At 44.6% G+C, this 19934-nt stretch overlaps 1 protein-coding gene across 2 annotated transcripts in view; it reads right to left on the bottom strand.

Annotated features, from left to right (window-relative positions):
- LOC310699825 (LON peptidase N-terminal domain and RING finger protein 1-like) overlaps positions 1-15156 on the bottom strand; it is a 37800-nt gene extending 22644 nt beyond the window's left edge. The window contains exons 1-2 of one of the 2 annotated variants that reach the window (XM_083488405.1): positions 13424-15156; positions 2435-2553 (exon numbers count right to left, since the gene is read on the bottom strand). In XM_083488405.1, coding sequence (XP_083344531.1) covers positions 2435-2553; positions 13424-13730 — 426 coding nt within the window. In that variant the 5' untranslated portion in view covers positions 13731-15156. The remainder of the gene's footprint in view (positions 1-2434; positions 2554-13423) is intronic. The other variant, XM_083488406.1, reaches the window with a different exon arrangement.
- Positions 15157-19934: the final 4778 nt, after the last annotated feature.

Below are 19934 nucleotides of genomic sequence, written 5' to 3' on the forward strand. Positions count from 1 at the left end.
TTCCGAGACCATGGAAAATCTCACCTACCCCCAACCAACAGATGAATTATTTTACTCTAATGCCATTTCACGCTAATTGTTGCTTCTCTCTCTGAAAGTAGTCCTGATACTTCTGATCTGTGTATTGTTTCAATTAAAGAAACTGAACACCTTTACCTTGCCAGCTTCATCAGTTCAGCTCACCACCGCAACTTGTGCTCGCTGCAGGAATTCCAGCTTCTTCATAGCTTCTGCCTTATTAATTTGCTGGCAGACAAACTATGACACTGACTGAATGAATGAAGATTGTGTATGACAGGAAGCCAGACAAGTTCTTGGGGTGGGGTGCTGTTTTTCTTTTAACCCAATAGAGTTGTCTAGGCACACCGAGTTTAACGAGGATTGACAGATGAACCAATTAACATAATGCAGTGTTTACATTCTATCCTTGAAACCTAATGCTTCATTGACAGATTTGGTTAGTGTGTTTCCGAAGAAGATCTACCCAACAAAGCCGCCAGGAATGTCTACGTTTAGGATTACCAATGAACAGCTGTACCATGGCTACAGGCGATGTGCTGGCAATTCAGAAGTTAGATTCACAGTGCAGCAAGTAAACACATTTGTTTCTGCTCTCCGATGCTAGACCTGTGCTATCTGTTTTCTCCCGGCAATCTGAAGACAGTAAGAATTTCCTGGATGATCTATCTAACCCTTCTTGATACTGTGGGTTTAGCACAAAGACGGGGAAGCAGGATCTGGCTAATGGGCCAGATCCGAAACTTTCTCATCCCCTGTGGGCTACTTTGACAAACGAACAGCTCCACCCATCTGTCAGATCGCATGAAGTCACATGATATCAGGTGATTCAAAGGAAGAATTAGCATTGCACACTGCGTGCTCCAAATTATTCGCTGTAGCTTCAGTTCAAGTTGGGCTGCAAAGGGAAAAATCTGTAGCATATACAGAGTATAGAGGTTGTTGCTGTTGTTTTATATGCCTGTTGTCTTTGTCCATGGAGTTTTCTTGGCAGGGATACTGGAGTGGCTTGCCGGATCCAGGTGGATCACGGTTGGCCAAAGCTCTCCACTATGACCTGTCCATCTTGGGTGGCCCTGCACGGCATAGCTCATAGCTTCTCTATGTTATTCTGCTTCGCCACAGCAAGGCAGTGATCCATGAAGGTACAGAGGTACCTTACAGCAATTACACAGATGCTATGTCACAATCATGGATCCAAAAGTTTCCTTACAAAAGAAACAAGAAAAGCTCTCCCTTCATCATGGGATGCATGTCTGCTACCTACTCTGGCACAAGCCTACTTCTGCAGCAGAGGGGGTGGTTATTTGTTTGCCTTGGTTTTCGAAAAGCCTAGTTCTTGAAGGTTTTGGCTCCCAAACGCCATAAACCCAAAGTGACCGTTCCGGTTTTCGAAATATTTTTGGAAACAGAATGTCCGATGGGGCTTCTGCAGCTTCCGATTGGCTGCAGGAGCTTCCTGCAGCCAATCAGAAGCCGCGCTTTGGTTTCTGAACATTTTGGAAGTCGAACGGATTTCCAGAACAGATTCCATTCAACTTCCAAGGTACGACTGTATATGTTCTTGTTTCTATCATGTATTTTATGTTGTGAACCACCCTGAGAGCTATAGATGGGATGTATACTACTACTACTACTACTACTACTACTACTACTAATAATAATAATAATAATAATACTTTATAGAACGATAGTCAAATACCATTCTCAAAAATCAGTGCTCCAGTTGTTGAGGTTTTCAGCCATCTAACATATGACCACGTACACTTCCGGGGAAAGAGAAATTACCAGAGAGGTTGTCAAAGCAAACTTACATATACAAACATCAAACAGTACAACGGATCTTTTAAGGATGCCATTTCATGGAGCTTAGATGCTCAAGAGGGGTTTTGTGTTTGGGTGGTTGTTGTTGTTTTTTGTTATAGACTGAAATGCCACTCCTCTTCTCTGGCACCCAATAATTCAAGCACCATAAAATATTCTGGTAACACTTTCTTAAGTTTACTGTCTGTCTACCAAATTTTGACAGTAACAGTGAACTGGGAGGCAATCTTGGCGGCTGTTCCTCAAGTACAGAATGTCTTCCTTCCAAAACCTCGCCAGAGTCTGTGAATATTCCAGAAGTAGTGAGGAATTCATCCTTTTTGGCTTTCGGTAGCCAGGGAGGAAGGGAGAGAGGAGGAGGAGGATCATTTGAAGCATTCTAATAAGCTTAGTAGATTCAACATCATTAAGCCTGGCAACTTGGCAAAGGGTTGCCCATTAATTAACTGCTCCCTTTTCACCTGATTGCAGGGCTACAGTATCTCACTTGCACACTATTACAGAACACAGTTCCATCACATTCATGGCTTGCCTGTGGGCAAATACAGATGCTTGTCCGGGACAACAACATCAAACTGCACATTCAACTCACCTCACTCTCTTCTGGCTTTTGCCTGCACAGCACCTCCAAATCCTCCAGGGCATCTTGGTATTGCTGCAAAGCCACATACACCTCCGATCGGCATAGTCTCAGCATAAGATCATCCGGAGCTACAGGCAGAAGCAAGACACTTCAGAACTGTTGCTAGCAAAGCAGTAGTCAAGGTAAATCTCTGTGCCAGAAGTGGGGGACCTGGGATCTATTTGGACTTCCAACTGCCATCAGCCCTTGCCAATGGGAGCTATAGTCCAGAAATATCTGGGGAGCCACAGGTTATTCACCTGCTCCACAAATTCATGCACTCCCAAGCAGGGTGGATTTGATTTAAATCAAATTAAATCAAGTCAGTAAGTCTTGATTTAAACCATTTTTTTACAGAAAGAATCATTCTTGCTAGTATAATCTTAATATTAACAACCAGATGAAGGTTTCATTTTTGGAATAATAATTTTTCAGAGTAGTTTTTACAGTTATGTCAAAAATTACTGATTTGGTTATACTATTAGAAATACATAGACACATAATTATGAAATTATTGTGAGGTTTAATAAATTAACTGTTTATATTTGAACAACTTTTCTGCTGTACTTTATTGGAAGGAGAAAAATAACCATTTCCTTAATAACAATTTAAACAATTTATTTAACTAAAAGAATAACATTATAGCATCTGTATCCATGTTTGTTAACTGATGTGGTTAAACATTTTTTTAAAAAGAAAACTTAGACTGAGTTTTAGCACACATGAAAAACTTAAAACAAATCCTTATTTCCTGATGAATAGCCTTTGGACTATAATGTAACTTAAGTAGAAAACTATCTTTAGAAAGATTTTTCCTCCAAAAGCATTTTATTTTAAAAATCCAATTTAAATAAAAAAAAATCTGATTTAAATTTTTTAAAATCTTATTTTTTGATATATATATTTTTAAATCATTGATTTTTATCCACCCTGCTCCCAAGTTAATATAAGGTGACATAATTTTTTAAAAAACTGTGTGTTGCTTTTGTTTGTTACTATGGTATGTATTTTTTGTGTATTTATATTGTAAACCACCCTGTAGTTCTTGGATGAAGGGTGGTACAGAAATTTGATTAATAAACAGTAGTAGTAATAATAATAATAATAAATACTAGCTAGAGTGTGTTAACTTCCAGTGCTTTATGGTTCATCTGGGCAAGGTTTGGAGATCAGAAACCACTGTACAAGTGGACATCAAAAGGGTTGAAATGATGGGCTTGTTGGGTGACTTCAGTTTGCTCCTAACCGAGTCACAAATCCCATCATCTCCAAAACCCACTCACTACATATACAATCCAGCTATCTATAAAATCTATAAGTGATGTTTCCTTCCAGTACACACACACACACACACACACACACATGTTTTCCACATCTGAAGTTGCAGTAGGAGAGGAAGTTGGAAATGAGGAACTGGAGACAAAGGTTCTGTGTGGCACAGCCCAAAATAATTCCCATCACAGATTAAGGCTGCAATCTGGTACACACTTACATGGGGAAAGCCTCATTGAACTCAACGGGACTTATTTATGAGTACATATGCATAGGACTACGAATACAAGACAGGAATATACATCCCCAATTTCTGAGAATCGTCTAGTCCATCCTCCTGCAACACAGGATTCTATCTGTGGTTATACTCACAGATGCAACACTCTGTATTGTTTGAGGTCTCTATTTAATATGGTTGCTATTGGACCTAATGGTCAGGGGTCCCTTTACCTTTTTACTCATATTCTTTTATTTTTTGCTCCCAGATTTTAATATTTTGCTACCAGTAGCAAATGGCGTGGTGGGGCAGAGTGGCTTCCTTAACCTCCTGGCAGATGAGTCATGGCTGCTTACAGGAAGAGGTGAGGCACAGGCACTATAAGGTCAGTGTGGGGCAAATGCGCCAGCAGAGCCTATACAGCACTCCAGTCTCTTGCTGCTGCATTTGCACTGCTTTCCCCAAAACCCTGGTGAGCAGCACTGACTCACCTGCCAGGAGGTCATATAAGCACCTTTGCCCCACCATGCCCGTCTGCTACTGATGCTGCTTTGATCTCCTTGGAGGGGAAAGCTGGCTACAAATGCCTTAAGGTAAATAAATAAAAAACAAATCTACACCAGAGGTGTGGGATGGAAATCAGCATTTATTTAGAGAGAGATGAAAGTCCACAAGTTTTAAAGAGGTGCTATGTGTATTGATAATGCGAAAGAAATTCCCTACCAGAGAGGAATGGCAAACTAAGCTGTTAGACTATGCTGAAATGGCAAAGCTGACAGGGAAACTCAGAGAACAAGCGGACAAGAAATTCAAGAAAGAATTGGAAAAGTTTGTAATTTATTTAGGAGACTACTGTAAGCAGATGAAACATTAGCAGGATTTTAATCCCACTTGTAATGTAACAAATACTATGGACAATATGGATAGATACAAGACATAGAGTATGAAATAATATGCAGTTGGAAAGGCTGACAATAGAACCCATGGAGGGGATGGGGGGAAGTCTCGAGATTCAGAGAAATCTCATTTTATGGATATGTATTTGGTATTGTAATTAATATACATTTGTAAAATCAAATAAAAATGATTTCAAAAAAAGATAATGATATAGAAATAACATTGATTATTATCATTAATGAACATAGGATTCTACCAAGGTTGGGAGAAAGCTCATATAATCTACATCCCTCAGTTTATAGCAGCACCTTATTTGCCCCCCATCATTACGGATGCTTTAGCTAAGATTCCTGCATTGCAGAGGGTTGGACTAGATTACCCTTGGGTCTCTTCCAACTCTAAGATTCCATGTTTAAGCCTTATTTAGAATAAAACATCTGAACTGTATCTCAGATAATCTTCTCTTTGTGCAGATTCATGCCCCAAAACCCTCGTTTGAAAAGCATGCTCTTGTGCAGTTCAGCAGAATCCGACACGGTCACTCAATTCAGTTTGTTTAATGACAGGACCTACTGGCTTTTGAGTTAGAGTGATGCAGCTGTGCTTATTTTACCTCAGAGGGGAGGAATTAAAACTGGTAGCCTACATGGTTCTTGGACTGTCAACAGCCCACCCACCCCTCCATCCCCAGCCAGTACATTTCCACAATTAAAAAAAGAAAAAACACCACAGGGCTGCCTTTGCTGTAGTGATTCACCTATCAGTACTGCAGCAGTGATTCATCTATCAGTGCTGCAGAAAAGTGATTACACAACAACAGTTTCCATTGCAGAGATGTTGAAAGAATGAGAACCACGGAGCACAGGGAGCCTGCTTGCCGTGAGCTGTGGGTCACATTCTCCCCTTACATAAATTAGCTAAACTCTGACCCTCGTGTCTAACTTTAAATCTGGAAACCTGCAATGAAATCATCCCAGAGTCAGTTGCTAAACAAAGTGTGCTGGAATGCTTTTAGAGCTGGAAGGTTGAAATTCATCACGATCAACCCTTTACTGGCAGAACCCAACAATCGCAAGATGACAAAGATCCTTAGAGTAAGCCATGAGCTGCCAGCGCTTCTAAGAACTTATCACACTACCCCACTGTAGAACCCACAGATCTTATCAAGTGTTGCCATGGGCTCCTAATGTATATTTTGGAGTTGGGGGGACAAGCTTTGATTATGCAGCAAATGCAGAAATAAGAGTTACACAAAGAAGCTGTGTACATCATAAGCATGTGATGGACAGATGATCCATGAGAGGACCTACTCTCATACAAATGTATGGTGCATGGAGATGGGGACTGAGAGCCCACACCTCATTCTCATGCCAAACTCCATGTAAAAGAAGCAATCAATCCTAGGCCAGCCAGAAATGCAAACAGTAGGGAACAGAGTACAAACTGCCACTATTCATGGTCATGCGTTGAAGAGAAGTTCCCTTCCCGTGTTTAGTGAACATATGGAGAAAGGGGGAATCAGGATCACAGCTCCTGGCCTCTCCCTTACGCATCTGAAGGCTGTATGCATAGGTAAATCCCACCTGCACTAAACATTTAAAGCAGTATCACAGCACTTTAAAACAGCCATTGCTTCCCCCAAAGAGTTCTGGTAAGTGTAGTTCGTTAAGGGTGCTGAGGGTGGTTAGGAGACCCCTATTCTCCACACAGAGCTACGATTCTCAAGAATGGTTCAACAATTTTAATTGAGGGAATTGCAACTCTATGAGAAAAAGAGGGATTGCCTAACAACTTTCGGCCCCCTTAAACAAGCATTCATATGGGGAAGTGACAATGGTTTAAAGCAGAATGATTCCACTTTGAATGTATAGTGCATGGTTCCTCAAACAAAATCAGGAATTCTACAAGAGGCAGGATCTCTGCAAATACACATTATGTGTAGACATGGTGATGGCTGCCATCTTGGATGCCTTTAAAGGGGGATTAGATGAATTCATGAAGGATAAGACTAACAGCAGGTACTAGTTATGACAGCTAGTTCCCCCCCCCCCCACACACACAAATGTGTTCAGACCTTCAGACCTTGTTCACTGAACAAGTGAAAATGACTAGAGGAGGAGGCAGGCACAGTCTTCAAGGCTGAGAAAAATCGGAGGGAGGAGGGAGTCATTTGGAAAATGCAGTAAGCTTTGCCTCGATACTGTTTTGCTTGGTGTTTCAAGACGTCTATCATTCGTGAATATTTTAACAATCTACAGCTTCTGACCGATCAAAATACCTTTTAGTGGCATATGCCCTAGTTATTTTGTTAATGCTCACCACTTATGTCTGCAGTATCCAATGACTGTACATTCTGTTCTTATAAAGAATTGATAAAAAAAACAAGCATAACAAACAAATGCAGCACTTTCCCAGCTTCCATGGCTCACAGGTTCCCCCTTCAGATGCCAAATACAGGTTCCCTGAGGGCATGTTGTTGCATAAAATACTTTTTAGTGGGAGCAAGAGAAAGTTTGCCCTGGACTCCGCAGACAATAATATCCTTATCCTTGCCTTAAATCCCTTTTGGATAATAGCAGGGAAGGCTAACCTGTGGCTTTCCTGTATCTTTAAGGCCTTCGCCAAGCCTTTGCCTTGCACAAAATATTTAAGTGCCTTTGCCATTTCCTAGCCAAGCAACATTATAAGGGGTTGTATGGACTGGGCTAAGGTGGTGGGTACATTGCTGCATCTTCGCAGCACCCAAGTATGTCTTCTTTCAGATGGGTCTTTGAACCTAGGTGATAAGATGGAAGAGGAAGTAGTGGAGAGACTGTTCATTTTGTCCCACTTGGTTGACTGAAAAAGCAGTCTAAAGGCAACCCGGTAGCAAGGTACAGATTCTGCAAGTGGCCTTGAGTCTCGTCAGGGGAAAAGGCACATTATATAATAAGAGTATATATATGAAAAAGCAGTCTAAAGGCAACCCGGTAGCAAGGTACAGATTCTGCAAGCGGCCTTGTGTCTCATCAGGGGAAAGGGCACATTATATAATAAGACTATATAATAAGCAATTAAATCTGAGCACTACTCTTGCTTTGTGTCAAGTATAATCGGGATCACCACTCAAACAACTCTGCGCCTTACTTCTGCAAGCAGCACCATGCTTTGCAGAATCCAACTCTTTTACTTAAGATTGCCGCATTGTCTCCTGTCTGGGGCCTTGGTGATGACTAGCCACATGCCAAGAGCGGATGCAGAGAATTTAGGACTGTGTCAGTTTGCCAGATTACTGCCAGGCTTCTTCAGGCCCATTAACAGTTTATGGGCTATTCTTACATAGCCCTACAGACCTGATCCACAACATGCTCTACTAAAAAGTTATGCCATAGCCAGGCTCAGCAAGATCTAGTGTTTGTTGTGCTCGAGTATTCCACCATAGATTCACCCGCTGTGCTGGGGAAGTCATCTCTATCTCTGCGCTATCCATCTGTAAAATGGGTTGGTGTCTTCTAAATGCTCGACAGAATGCTGACAACATGAGCGTAAGAGAGAGGTGATTTGAAGTGAGTTTATAGTCAAGCTCAACTTGTTATCTATACTGTGTGTACTTTCAGTTCTTGCTTTCTGCCTGTGACACGGTGAAGTCTGGATTGTGTTAGAACAATCTGAGGTGGCTTGGTATCTTGTGTGGATGGTATTGCTTAGTGGCAAGGGACTCGGAGGCACAAGCAGCAGTTGTATAACTTTGGTGACAGGTCCAAGACATTTTGCTGCTTGAGGTGAAGTATAAGATTCCTTCCCATTTCTAGTGGCTACATTCTCCCATTTCTCATATGTCCCTTTGCTAGAGCATCCTGTTTCGAAAGTACAGCTTCAAGCCAAGGCCTTCCTACAGGGGCATTATATGGGGGGCAGCTCGTGACAGCCACCTAAAGAAGGGATGGGGTACCTTGCTCTCCAGATGTTGTTGGACTTCAACTCCCATGTTCCCTGGCCATCAGCTACGCTGGCTGAGGCTGATGAGCCCAGCATCACCTGCAGCTGGAAGATCACAGGTACCTCATCCCTATCCTAGAGCTACTGTAGGCAAGAAGATTATAAATATAGATCTAACTTGTAAGTGGAGCTGCACTCTTTCACCTGCTTGCTCACCTGTTTTGTCACACGTGGGACATCACAACCTTCTGCTTGTATGAAGATTGCAATATGAAGAAAAAAACAGCCTGAGTTTAGGGTCTTGCCACATGTCATATTAATCAATTGCTGTTTCTTCACCTGTCCCCCACCCAACATCTACACCTGATGTTCAACTGTTCTGTTTTGTATCCAGGTCTTCTTGTGTGTGTAAATAAAGGGTTGAGGGTCTTAAATCATTTGATATGATTGAAGACGGGGTGCTGGATAGGTGGCTGATGCACTGTTCAAAATGTGGACCAAGATTAAATTGCTTAAACAGTCTCTGTCTAAGAGAATTATGAAGAACACAAGGGGGCTGCATTGAGCACATCCCAGACCAATACCATTTCTCTCCAGTTACCCTGTGTTCCCACATAATTATAGCTTATGCATCTCCATCACTCCTAAACATTTGGTGAGGAAACAAACAACGTTCCATTTTTTTAAAAAAAAGTTGGATATAATCACTTATTTATTTTAAAGTAACTGTTCTGTTGGAGGGGTTCCCTACTGTAGTTCCATGATGTTTCTGCTGTGGAGGGTCCACCAGCCTCTGCCTTGACTTGCTAAGGCACCTCTTCTCCCTCTTGGGTGGCAGCCATGTCAAGGTGGTTTTAAAGAAACAGGGACCAAAAATGCTTCTTCCTGTTTCCTGAGCCCCAGGACCTTCTTCCAATGGCACCAACTCCAGAAGAAGAGATTCCTTTGCAAAAGAAAGAGATCTTTGAATAGACTCGCTTTTCCTCCCCATCACAGTGTTGTGGAAGGAAACCTCTAGTTCCTAGAGCAGTATAATGGGGAGGAAAAGAGCTAGAAATCCCACCCCACCCCCTTATTTGGCTGGTCTGCCTGCCTGTGTATGCCCCTCACTGCTGAGGGGATGTGTGAGAGACACTGCTGCCTGGCTACCTATGTGTCCTGCCTTTGGCAAGTGAGCCTAGCTGAATCTGTAAATGTTGTGTGTTCACTTGTCTACCTGTTTGTACCACCTCTGCTCAGTGCATATGTGTGTGTGCACCTGCTTATGTGCATTCATGTGTGGTTTGCATGCACACAGATGTGCTGTATGGGGTGTGCACACAAGTGCATGTTGGCCAAATGAACCACCTTGTAGCCTTGCAGGATGAAAGGGAAATGTATGGCTTAAGAATTGCCCCTGCATTAAACCCAATCATTTCTGCAACAGCAGCAATACTTGCCCTTTAACTATTGTATGTAAAACTCTACTTGATGTTTGCATATGCTCTCGTCCTTAATGTTTTAAACAGGTTTTATTTCATTTTTTAATTCTATTGTTTTACTACATTGCTATTTGCCACCCTGGGCTCTTTTTCAAGGAAGGGCAAGATGGAAATTTAATGAATCAAAATAATATTGTTCACAATCCATTTCAGACTTCGGAAATCAGGTTTAGGATTATACAAAAACATGGGATTGGTAGGAACCTATTTCTAACCCACTTAAATTTGGTGCAGCTTACTCGCAGGTAATTGTGTAAAGGATTGCTGCTAAAGGCAGAGAAGATCCCAAAGGTTTGTTTTAAGTTGAGTCTACTGGAAAATATTTGACTGAGGTGGGAGTCCTAGCAATCATAATTTTGAAGAGAAGAAACATTAAATAGCCTAAAAAGAAAAGGTTTCAATTTCCCTGGATTTTATTGCATGCTGTTTCTTTCACAAACCAAAGCAATAATAGAAAGAAATTATGACATGAAGATGAATAGAGCAATAAATGTGGCTCTGAAAACAACAGAATGCCAGTTTGGTGAGTTTCCATAAGGAAGCTCTTGTCTGTTGTGAAATGCATTAAATTGTTGCTCTAAGAGGTGAGCTGAAGAAAGAGCACTTTCTATCATACAGGCAATATTAACTAAATACATAGGGCTGCCTTATTTTCCTGACCAAGTCTCTAAACCGTTACTAGCAAAGCAACAAGCAGAAATTGAACATGCAAAAACCCTCCTAGCACAAAGACAGTGGTTGGGAGAGCTGCACCTCTTGAACATCTGCCTGCTGCATGGCTGTCAAAGGCACAGTGTCTCCAGAAGAAAAATGTGATAACCCAAACTGACTCCAACAAACTATGCAGTCAGCTTTTCATGCTAGAAGTTTGACAGAAAGGGTGAGGATTTTACAACTGAATAAAAAAATCACTGATCTGGACCAGCCTTTTCAGGAAAGTCTCTCTCTCTCACACACTGTCTATCTATATGCAAATACCATAGAAGAATAAATGTATTTTGTGACAAACAAGCCGTTAAGCTGTTTGGGAGAGTGGTTTAAATGGTTACAGACACAAAAGTGAATCTAGTACTATAGCTCATGGCGGAATTAAAGGTTAATTTCAGATCAGTTTCTTGTTGTAAAACCAGGAATATAGTTGGAATTCTACACAAGAAATATAAATCTCTCCATAATAAACTGAATAAATGTTCAGCTAATTCCTAAATGAATCCTTGTGACTACTGCTGGTCATGCATATTTTGCTGAATTTACAAAACATAAATAACGTAACATGCTGTTTACAGGCAAGTCCTGACAAGAAATTCATGACCCAAAGTGAGGGCTAGCTTTTATGCTAACCGCTGATTACTGTCACAGAAACGGAAATCTTTGTGCTGTGTTATATAAACACACACACGCCCCAAAACCAAGTGCTAAATTAAAGGATTTAACAGTGAGATCCTAAGCAGATTTACTCAGAAGCAAGTCACATTGTGTTCAATGGGGCTTACTCCCAGGTAAGCATGCATAGAGTTACAGCTTTAATCTATATTATCCAGAGAGTTATTTGCACCCTGCAACATGTTCCCTCCTGAATAAGCCTAAAGAGGAATCTAGGAGGACTGCCTTTGAGGTTGGCAAAGTTGAGGTGACCTAGAGCTTGTGGGATTCAAGAGCAGCTGGATCATACAGGCTTCAGTGATTCAGACCTTCATCTCTTTACAGAGTTGCTGAGGCCCTCACATCATTCTTCATTTGTTAAGAGCCTGTTATAAAACACCAGCTCAGAGTCTGCAATGACTCAAACGCAGAGCACAGGTGTTTCATAAAACAGGTGAGCCTAGCATAGTGGAATAAGCTCTTCCAGCCTCCACTTGACAGTTTCCCCCTCTTCAGTTTGATGGTTACTCCCCCCCAACACAATGTCATGCTAATTCAATAGGTGCAGCTTTCTCTTTCACTGCCTCTCTATACCAGGAGTCTGTTGAATTTCTGCCTATCAGCCAACTATTTAAAGAAAGCCTGGGGTGGAAATCACAACACTCCCTGAGTTTGGGGAGTGGGCATGTAAATGATGAGGTGAAAGAGGGAGTGTATGTCTTCTCTAGGGAAGGATAGCACAGTCCATAGACCATAAGACTCTTAATCTCAGGATTGTGGATTCAAGCCCCACATCAGGCAAAAGATTCCTGCGTGGCAGGGGGTTGGACTAGATGACCCTTGTGGTCCCTTCCAGCTCTATGATCAGGGAAGAAATAGCATTGCTCGCTACACTTTTATTTTGTGCAGCAAAGCGTGTACTGGGTTCAAATCCCCACACTGTCTTGGGCAAGTCATACTGCCTAGTAAGTTCAGAAAGGACTAAGTCCTACCCCATGGGCTTAGCCAAGGGGGGGGAGCTGCCCCCCATAAAAAAACTCCATAAAAGTACATAGGAAACTGAGGTTCTCTCCCCCCCCCCCAACAAAAGGCCTGCCCCCCTAACAAAAATCCTGGCTGCTCCCATGTCCTACCCTATCTTATTTTTGTGTTCTGTGCCCACAAAGAGGAGCCAAAGGCGACCACATGTTCCCCACACCCCTGAACAGATCCAGCAAATCTGGTAGCACAATTCGCATAGGTCAGCTTTTCAAAGGTCCCACGAGGTGCCCTATAAAAGGGCTGTGCCTGCCATATAAGGCAAAGCCATGCTTTTTTCTATAAAAAGACAAACCAACAAACCCTCGTTGTATAAGTAATTTTCTGATGTCACCATCGCCACTGGAGGCGTTCTTCTCCTTGACACACGCGCAGCATAAAAAGTTGCAAGAGAAGCAAACTTCCCAAAAGTTTGCATTAATATTTTTTTTAATTATTATTAAAAGTAAAGAGCTGTTTTGGCAGAATGCGACATGCATATGTGGCATACGCGGAAGGCGGCTCCGTGTCCGCAAAGTCTCTTGCCTGTAACGAGCAGGAAACGAGGAACTCGGCGACAAACTGTTATCGAGGATTGTCCCTCGCTGCTTACACAATGCGATACGGTGACAAGTTGCATAACCGGCGACGGCGGGGTGTGTGTCTTCAAATTCAAGACTCCCGAAAGAAATCCGTCAAAGCCCCCCTATTAACCTGCCTTGCCCCTCCACCCCCACCAGACCCGTCAGTGTCCCCAGTCCCCAATAAGGCATCTCTGGGGCATGCAACGCTTACCCAGCGCGACCCCTTTCTGCACGCTCCTCAGCGCTGCCCGGTAGTCTCTGCTTCTCAGCAGCTCCTGCAAGTCGGTCTTCAGCCTGGCCACTTGAGTGCCTTTGTCCAAGCATTTCTCCAACAAGTCACACAGCAGGACGTTGCAGGCCACCGTCCGCGATCCCAGCAGGACGGACTTCCCCCCACAGAGCCGGCACTTGGAGGGCAAGTCTCCTCCAAGGCATCTTCTGCAGAAGGTATGGCCGCACGACACGGTCACTGGGTCCCACAGAGCCCGCTGGCAAAAGGCGCACAGGAAAATCTCCATGACTCCTGCCACGGAGAGAGAGGGCAGGCAGCGGGGCTGGCTAAAGGGTGCCTCCCAGGGCAACGGGCGAAGGGCGATCGCCTCTGAAGAAGAGCGGCATCGAAAAGGTGCGGGGATGGAATCGGGGGCGAGGGGTGGGAAGAGGATTTCCCTGGAAAGCCGAGTCTCCCGTGGGAGCAACTTGGCGTGGCGAAGTAGCCTCCTGCAGCGACCGGGGACACTTTCCCAAAAAGGCCGGGAGGTTCACCTTCCTGCTTTTGTGGGGGGGGGGGGCAAGACCACGAGCCGAGTGGCTCGCTCGCTCTTAAAGGCGCAGCGCTCTTCCCCGGAGGTTCCCCACGCAGAGCGCACTCCGGAGAACTTTGCAACGGATCGAGAAGCAGCAGCTGGTGCAATGAGAGCAGCTTTCCGCTTTCACTTTCCTTTGTTTATTGCGGGTCGTCGTCCCACCCTTTTTTATTGCCCCTATTTCATCCCTTTTCACCCAAGAGGTGCCTGCTCAGCCTCGTCGCCCGAGGCATAGAAGCTTTCAAATGCATCCAGACAGACACCAAAACAAAAACAACAGAGGGAGGCGGCGGCGCAGGGGAGGATGACCCTTTGTCCCCACCACGACCGGGGAAAAGTCAAGCTCGCTCGCAGCGCGCCACCCGCCGCTCCTCTGCCGCGTCTGCGCGGAAACTAAGCGAGCAGGTTACTTTTTGGAGAGGTGCCGGCCGGGGAGGAGTGGAGGTTGCTTGTGTAAGTGCGAGCTCCACCCGCCCCCTTCTCCTCAAACTCTTCTGACGGGTCCTGCTGCGATCGTGCCACTTCGCCGACGCGCTGCCCATCCGCTCCCCTTTCCAAGAGGCTGAGAGAGAAGCGAAAAGCATCCGATTTCCTCCCTCGCCTCTGGATTCATGCAGGGCGCACCGGCCGCCTCTCCGCGTGCGTCAACTTGGGGCGAGTTAGCAGGAGGGGAGAAGCGTGGCGGCAGGATTTGCAAACAGAAAAAGCACAATCGGTCACTTTTCTTTTCCTGCTCACTCGCCAGATTGCTTCCCCCCCCCCCCGCACCGACCCCTTTGGTTACCTTCTGAACACAGGCGCGCGCACAAACATGAAACAACAACAAAAAAAGGCCCGAATATTACATAAAATGTGGAGTAGCCCCATGTGATGGAGCCGGAGAGCTGCTCCATTGGCTGCCGGCTTCGGCCCGCCCCTGTTGTGAAACAGCCATTGCGGAGCGCGTTTCATAACCTCTGAAATGGGCAGTTCGGAGTTTGGAGGTGGGGGCGGGAAGGGAAGACGGAAGAGAGAGAGAAGACCCTACTTTTGGGGGGGGGCTGGGATCTGTTTTGAAGTCTCCAACCAGGAAGGAGGGAGTGGCGATTGCTTGCGAAGCGCAGTTGATGCATTGCAAGAGGCCAAGACTCCTGGGTCAGCTCTGCGTGTTCTCGCAGGCAGCCCTTAGTCAACCTATAGCCCTTCAGCTCGGCGTTGCCTCTTCGTCGTTATGCTTCCCCCGGTGAAATGACGCTCCCGGGAAGTATTTGCATGCAGAGTACAAAATGTTCCGGATCTGGAATGATTGCTCATGAAATGAGCAGCGCGAGCAATCGCAGGCAAGTTTGCTCGGAAGAACCAAAGTGCCAGGGAAAGGCGTAGCTGGTAGGTGAGCTGTTCCCTTCCTTATAGGGAGCAGGACCCATGGAAGAACCTGGTGGAAGTGGCCTTTTGGGTGTGGTGTGGACAACGCAGCAGTAGGGGACAAAGGTGGCATAATTTACTGGGTGGCTGTCAGGCTTACTTGGGTGGCCATGGGGCAGCCTTCCCCTTGTGACCCAAACAATTTCATAGGGTTGTTCTGAGGAGGCTAAAAGGGACATGGAGGAAAGAACACTGCCTCAAATGTTTGCGCAAATCGCCAGAATAGAAATGCACTAAATAACGTATCTGGTAACTTGTGAGCCATCAGGACAATTCAGTTCCCCTTCTGTTTGTCCCCCATCATAGGAGTGCTGTGGCCAATCCATAGGCCTGTTTAGCTCCCCCAGGCCTCCCCATTTGGCCCACCAGACCATTTGGGCCAAGGCACAACCCTGACATCAGGTGTGGGACACGTAAACACAGGGCTGGGCCAAAGGGGGGTCGGAATTGGAAGATGCTTTGAAGCCTCAAACAGTCAGCAGATTGAGCTTTAAAGTGCAAATTGCAAGCACCAACGATCAGCTGATTGTCAGTGCTTGAAGATGAGTGGCATTAGAGAGTTCTGCTTTGGAAAGAAAGAAAAAATGCTCCAGTTAAAGGAGCATTAAGAGGAAGTTGCTGTAGGCCCTGATGGGCAGTTACGGGGACCTCCTTTGTCAGCTGTTAAAGTTCAATCATCCAATGTGATTAGAACATAAGGTGATTGGCAGGTAGGCGGTCCCACTCTCCTGCCAAAGTTGAGAGGGTGAGGAGAATCTACCATCTTGAATTCAGAATGCAATAAAACTGTAATAGTCTCTTAGAGTTTGTTTGTTCTTTTTAAATAAGAATCTTCATTTACATCTATCAATCTTAAATGTTATGTTTCCATCTCTAAAATGGGCACACGTTTTTTGGGAAAGTCATCTACTTAATTACTTGATGCCAGATTTCAGAAACTTCATTGAATTATTTGCTCTGCACATAGTGCACTTTCCTGCTTTCCATTTGGGGTGCAAGTTGTGTTGGTCTGCGGTTGCTGGATGCCATGCGTGGATAGAATCGACTCGTGTCAGGGGGCTTGTAAGTACAAGCAATGGATGGATGAGGTGGAAAAGGGGGGGATCTGTGTGAACAAGAGTGGTGGTACTGCTTACCTGGGTTTGGTTTCCTTTGGAGCAGAGAACACTGGAGACATGATATTTTTGAATAGTTGAGTTTCTTTACAAATATGCATGTAGAACATGGATGGAGACAAACTAAACATGCCCAAAACAGCATTTTCACTGCCCCACATCAGATCTCCAGGTGCTTTTTGCTTACAACTCCAAGCTTGAATCTCAAGGCGCAATTTCTCTTTTGTTCCTTTTCACAGACACACCTGCCTTCATTCAATTAAGCCAAGGGGCCTCCAGGAAATACTCCAGAGATTTAGGTACCAAGAACCCATCTTTTAACACTCACAGACATTCATTAAGGATCACCAAGCAGCCATTACACAAGAATATAAGAAGAAGTGTCAAAGGGCCCTCTAGCCCAGCAACCTGTTCTCTCAGCCTATGGGAATCTCACAGATGATTATGGGAAGCTCTCAAGGAGCCTCACCATTCTTTTTCCTGACAAAGCATATGAGCTGAGTGACGAGCAGGGCTTGGCCACCTTTCATAACACCATTGTAGTCAGCACTGCGAAAGAGGGCAGAGGCAGATGGCTACTGGGATGGGCACAATATTGGGGAGTCCCAGAAAAACAGTTCACACACATTCATCGCTGAGCTTAGAGCCAGTTTGCATGTTACCACAGCCACACAGAAGCCATCACAGGAAATGTTTTCTCACGCCATGGACTCCATTCCAAAGCAAGACTTCCAAAATGGTCTTCAGTGTAGGAAATCAAGAGCTGTCTTCATTCTCTTGGGCATAACACGAATTTCCCACAGTTCACCAATGTCTTTTGATGCAAAGTTTGCTAATCGTACACCAGCTTATGTATCCTTCCCCTTAGCATTCAAAGTTACACATGACTTCCCACCCCCCTCACAAAGAAGTTATCAGGGGTAATTTCAGAGAAGAAAATTGGAATAGCTGATTGCCATGGAAACAAACTCTCTACGCATTACATCGTCATGCAGATCGTGGAATAAATGCATTTTAAGATGTGAAATGCTACCGAGGGGGCTGGTGTGCTTATGCAGTAAAATAAGCAGATATTTCAGAGAGAGGAAATTGGTGCCCTTGGATTGTTGCAGAACTGCAGCTCCCAACAACCCCCTCCATTTGCCATGCTAACCGGGACTGATGGGATATGGAGTCCAGCCAAAGGTTTCCGCATCCATGCCTGTTATTGTGAGTTTAACAGCCTGTCTTTTTTTGGTTGGTTGGTTGGTTGTGCTTGTTATGTAGAGGGCCGTGCATATTGATGGTTGTGTTATATAACTAAGTAATAACAACGTTATTAACCCACAAAGTATCCGTAAGCATTCCTAACTTATCTAATTATTTTAACAATACTCAACATCTTCTTTAAAAATGTATTTTTTAAGGGAGTGGCATGCCCCACTTCCCTTGCTAGTAAGAAATTTGAGAGGTTTGCCACTTATTGCTCTGTTTCCTTGCAATAAAAAAAAGTGAAGATTTATGGTGTATTTGTAATTTCTAGTTATTTTCAAATATGCCAGCATAGCATATTGAGACCAATGAGATTTACATCAGACAGAATAAATGCTAATCCTGTTTTGGATTCCCCATTAGCAATAGTTGCATCCCTCCTTCAGGCAGCTCCAGCTCTCAGTCTGTCATTGTCCATTTTCAAACTGCCTTTGCTTTCTTTTTCTGCCGCACACAAAGTTTGTTTTCAGTTGTGATTGGAAGGCATGGTTTCCCACTACGTGAGGGAGCCTAACATTCTCCATCTCCCCTTATTTCCTGTTTCACACCCCAAGATGGATATTATAAGCTTCATGGACTGGTTTCAAACAAGCCATGGCATTATGATCTTTGAACTTTGGGAACTCTGGTTTGTTTAAACCCTGGTTTGAGAGTAAGCCACAGATCAAAACACTGGTATAAAGGGACAGCAGCAGCTGATTCAAAAGTTGGCAATCCTATTTGAAATCAAGCAACACTGCCAAAGCTTGCAACAGTATGAGTTAATATGAACTGGGGCTGATTGGGGAATATATTCTAGTATTGCAGTGTGTGATTTGGCCATAACTGGTGCTTGACTGAACAACAGAATACAGAATATAATACCTTTTAATGAAATGCGAAATGATCTCTATACTGTAGATGTTTCCTTTATACAACGTTGGAATTTTAAACAGGTTTATTAGACACGCCCATTAAGAAACAAATCTATTACAGAGGCTTAAGATGTGATTGCAACAAGCAGACCAGAAGCATACAGACTGCTGTAAAGAGACATCAAAGCCGTTGATTTGTTATTAGATTCCAAGAGAGAGCCCTAAGGTGCTTTACTTTCAACCAGACTCTTTCTCTCTCTCAATCTCTCTCCCTCTTTGCACTGGGCCCGGGGGTAACCCGTGAAACATGGTCCAGGACCAGTCTAGAACCCGAAGGTTCCGCTGGGAGTCAGTCTGACAGGGCCAAGGCAGGACACGAGGCAAGGACAGGTGCAGGATCTATCATACAGCAATGTTGCTCCTGCAACCTGGGGCGGGGTCCAACAGCCTTTTATCTTTGTCGAGGTAGATGCCGGTACTGATCTCCTGGCAACTCACCTCCCTGTCTCGCCCAAAGGTGAGCACTCCTCCTGCGAGTACTCAGGTCTCTCCTTCTCTCAGACCTTAGTCTCTGCAGCTCGGGAGACGTCAGTGGGTTACTAGACCCAGGGGCCACCTCAGCCTCCCCTGACCAAACCGGTAATGGAGCAGCTGTAAGTGATGGCCCAGCTGAAGGCAACAAGGTAATTCTCACATCTGGAGCCAGGGCAGGCTCAGGCCCCTGACTCTGCCCAGCTGGTGTTTGTTGCAGGGGAACCTGTGCAGACTGGCAGACTGGAACTCTTCAGGATCAGGCCCCAGACTTGGCTCAGATGATACCTGAGGCAAAGGATCCGGTGCAGACTGAGTCTCCTCTGGTTCCATGTCCGAGCCTGAGTCCCAGGCCATCACACTCTTGGAGGTCACTTACACATCACCCCCTCCCCCCCAAGGACAGAAGAGGATACAGACTTGCATAAAATCTGCACATTATAGTTTATATAAGATGCCAGCTTTAGAAATAATTATGATAATTTAGATGGGGTGAGGATCCTCTGGCCCATGGGCCAAATGAAACCCACCTGGGATCCCAACTTGCCCCACAAAACCATTTCCACCAAAACATGCCCCCTACCCCTCACCTGACGTCATCAGGTATGGGGCAGCGAAGGATGTGGCCACAAACTTAACCATGAGTTTAAAGTGAGCTTGAAGAATCCGACTGCCATAGGCGCCGACTCCATGGGGCTTGAGGGGGCCCGAGCCCCCTCAAAAATTCGTTTGGGGGGGCTCCGCCCCCCCCAATAATCTCC

Source organism: Podarcis liolepis (genome assembly GCF_965112155.1).
Source record: "Podarcis liolepis genome assembly, chromosome: 2".
Taxonomy (NCBI): domain Eukaryota; kingdom Metazoa; phylum Chordata; class Lepidosauria; order Squamata; family Lacertidae; genus Podarcis; species Podarcis liolepis.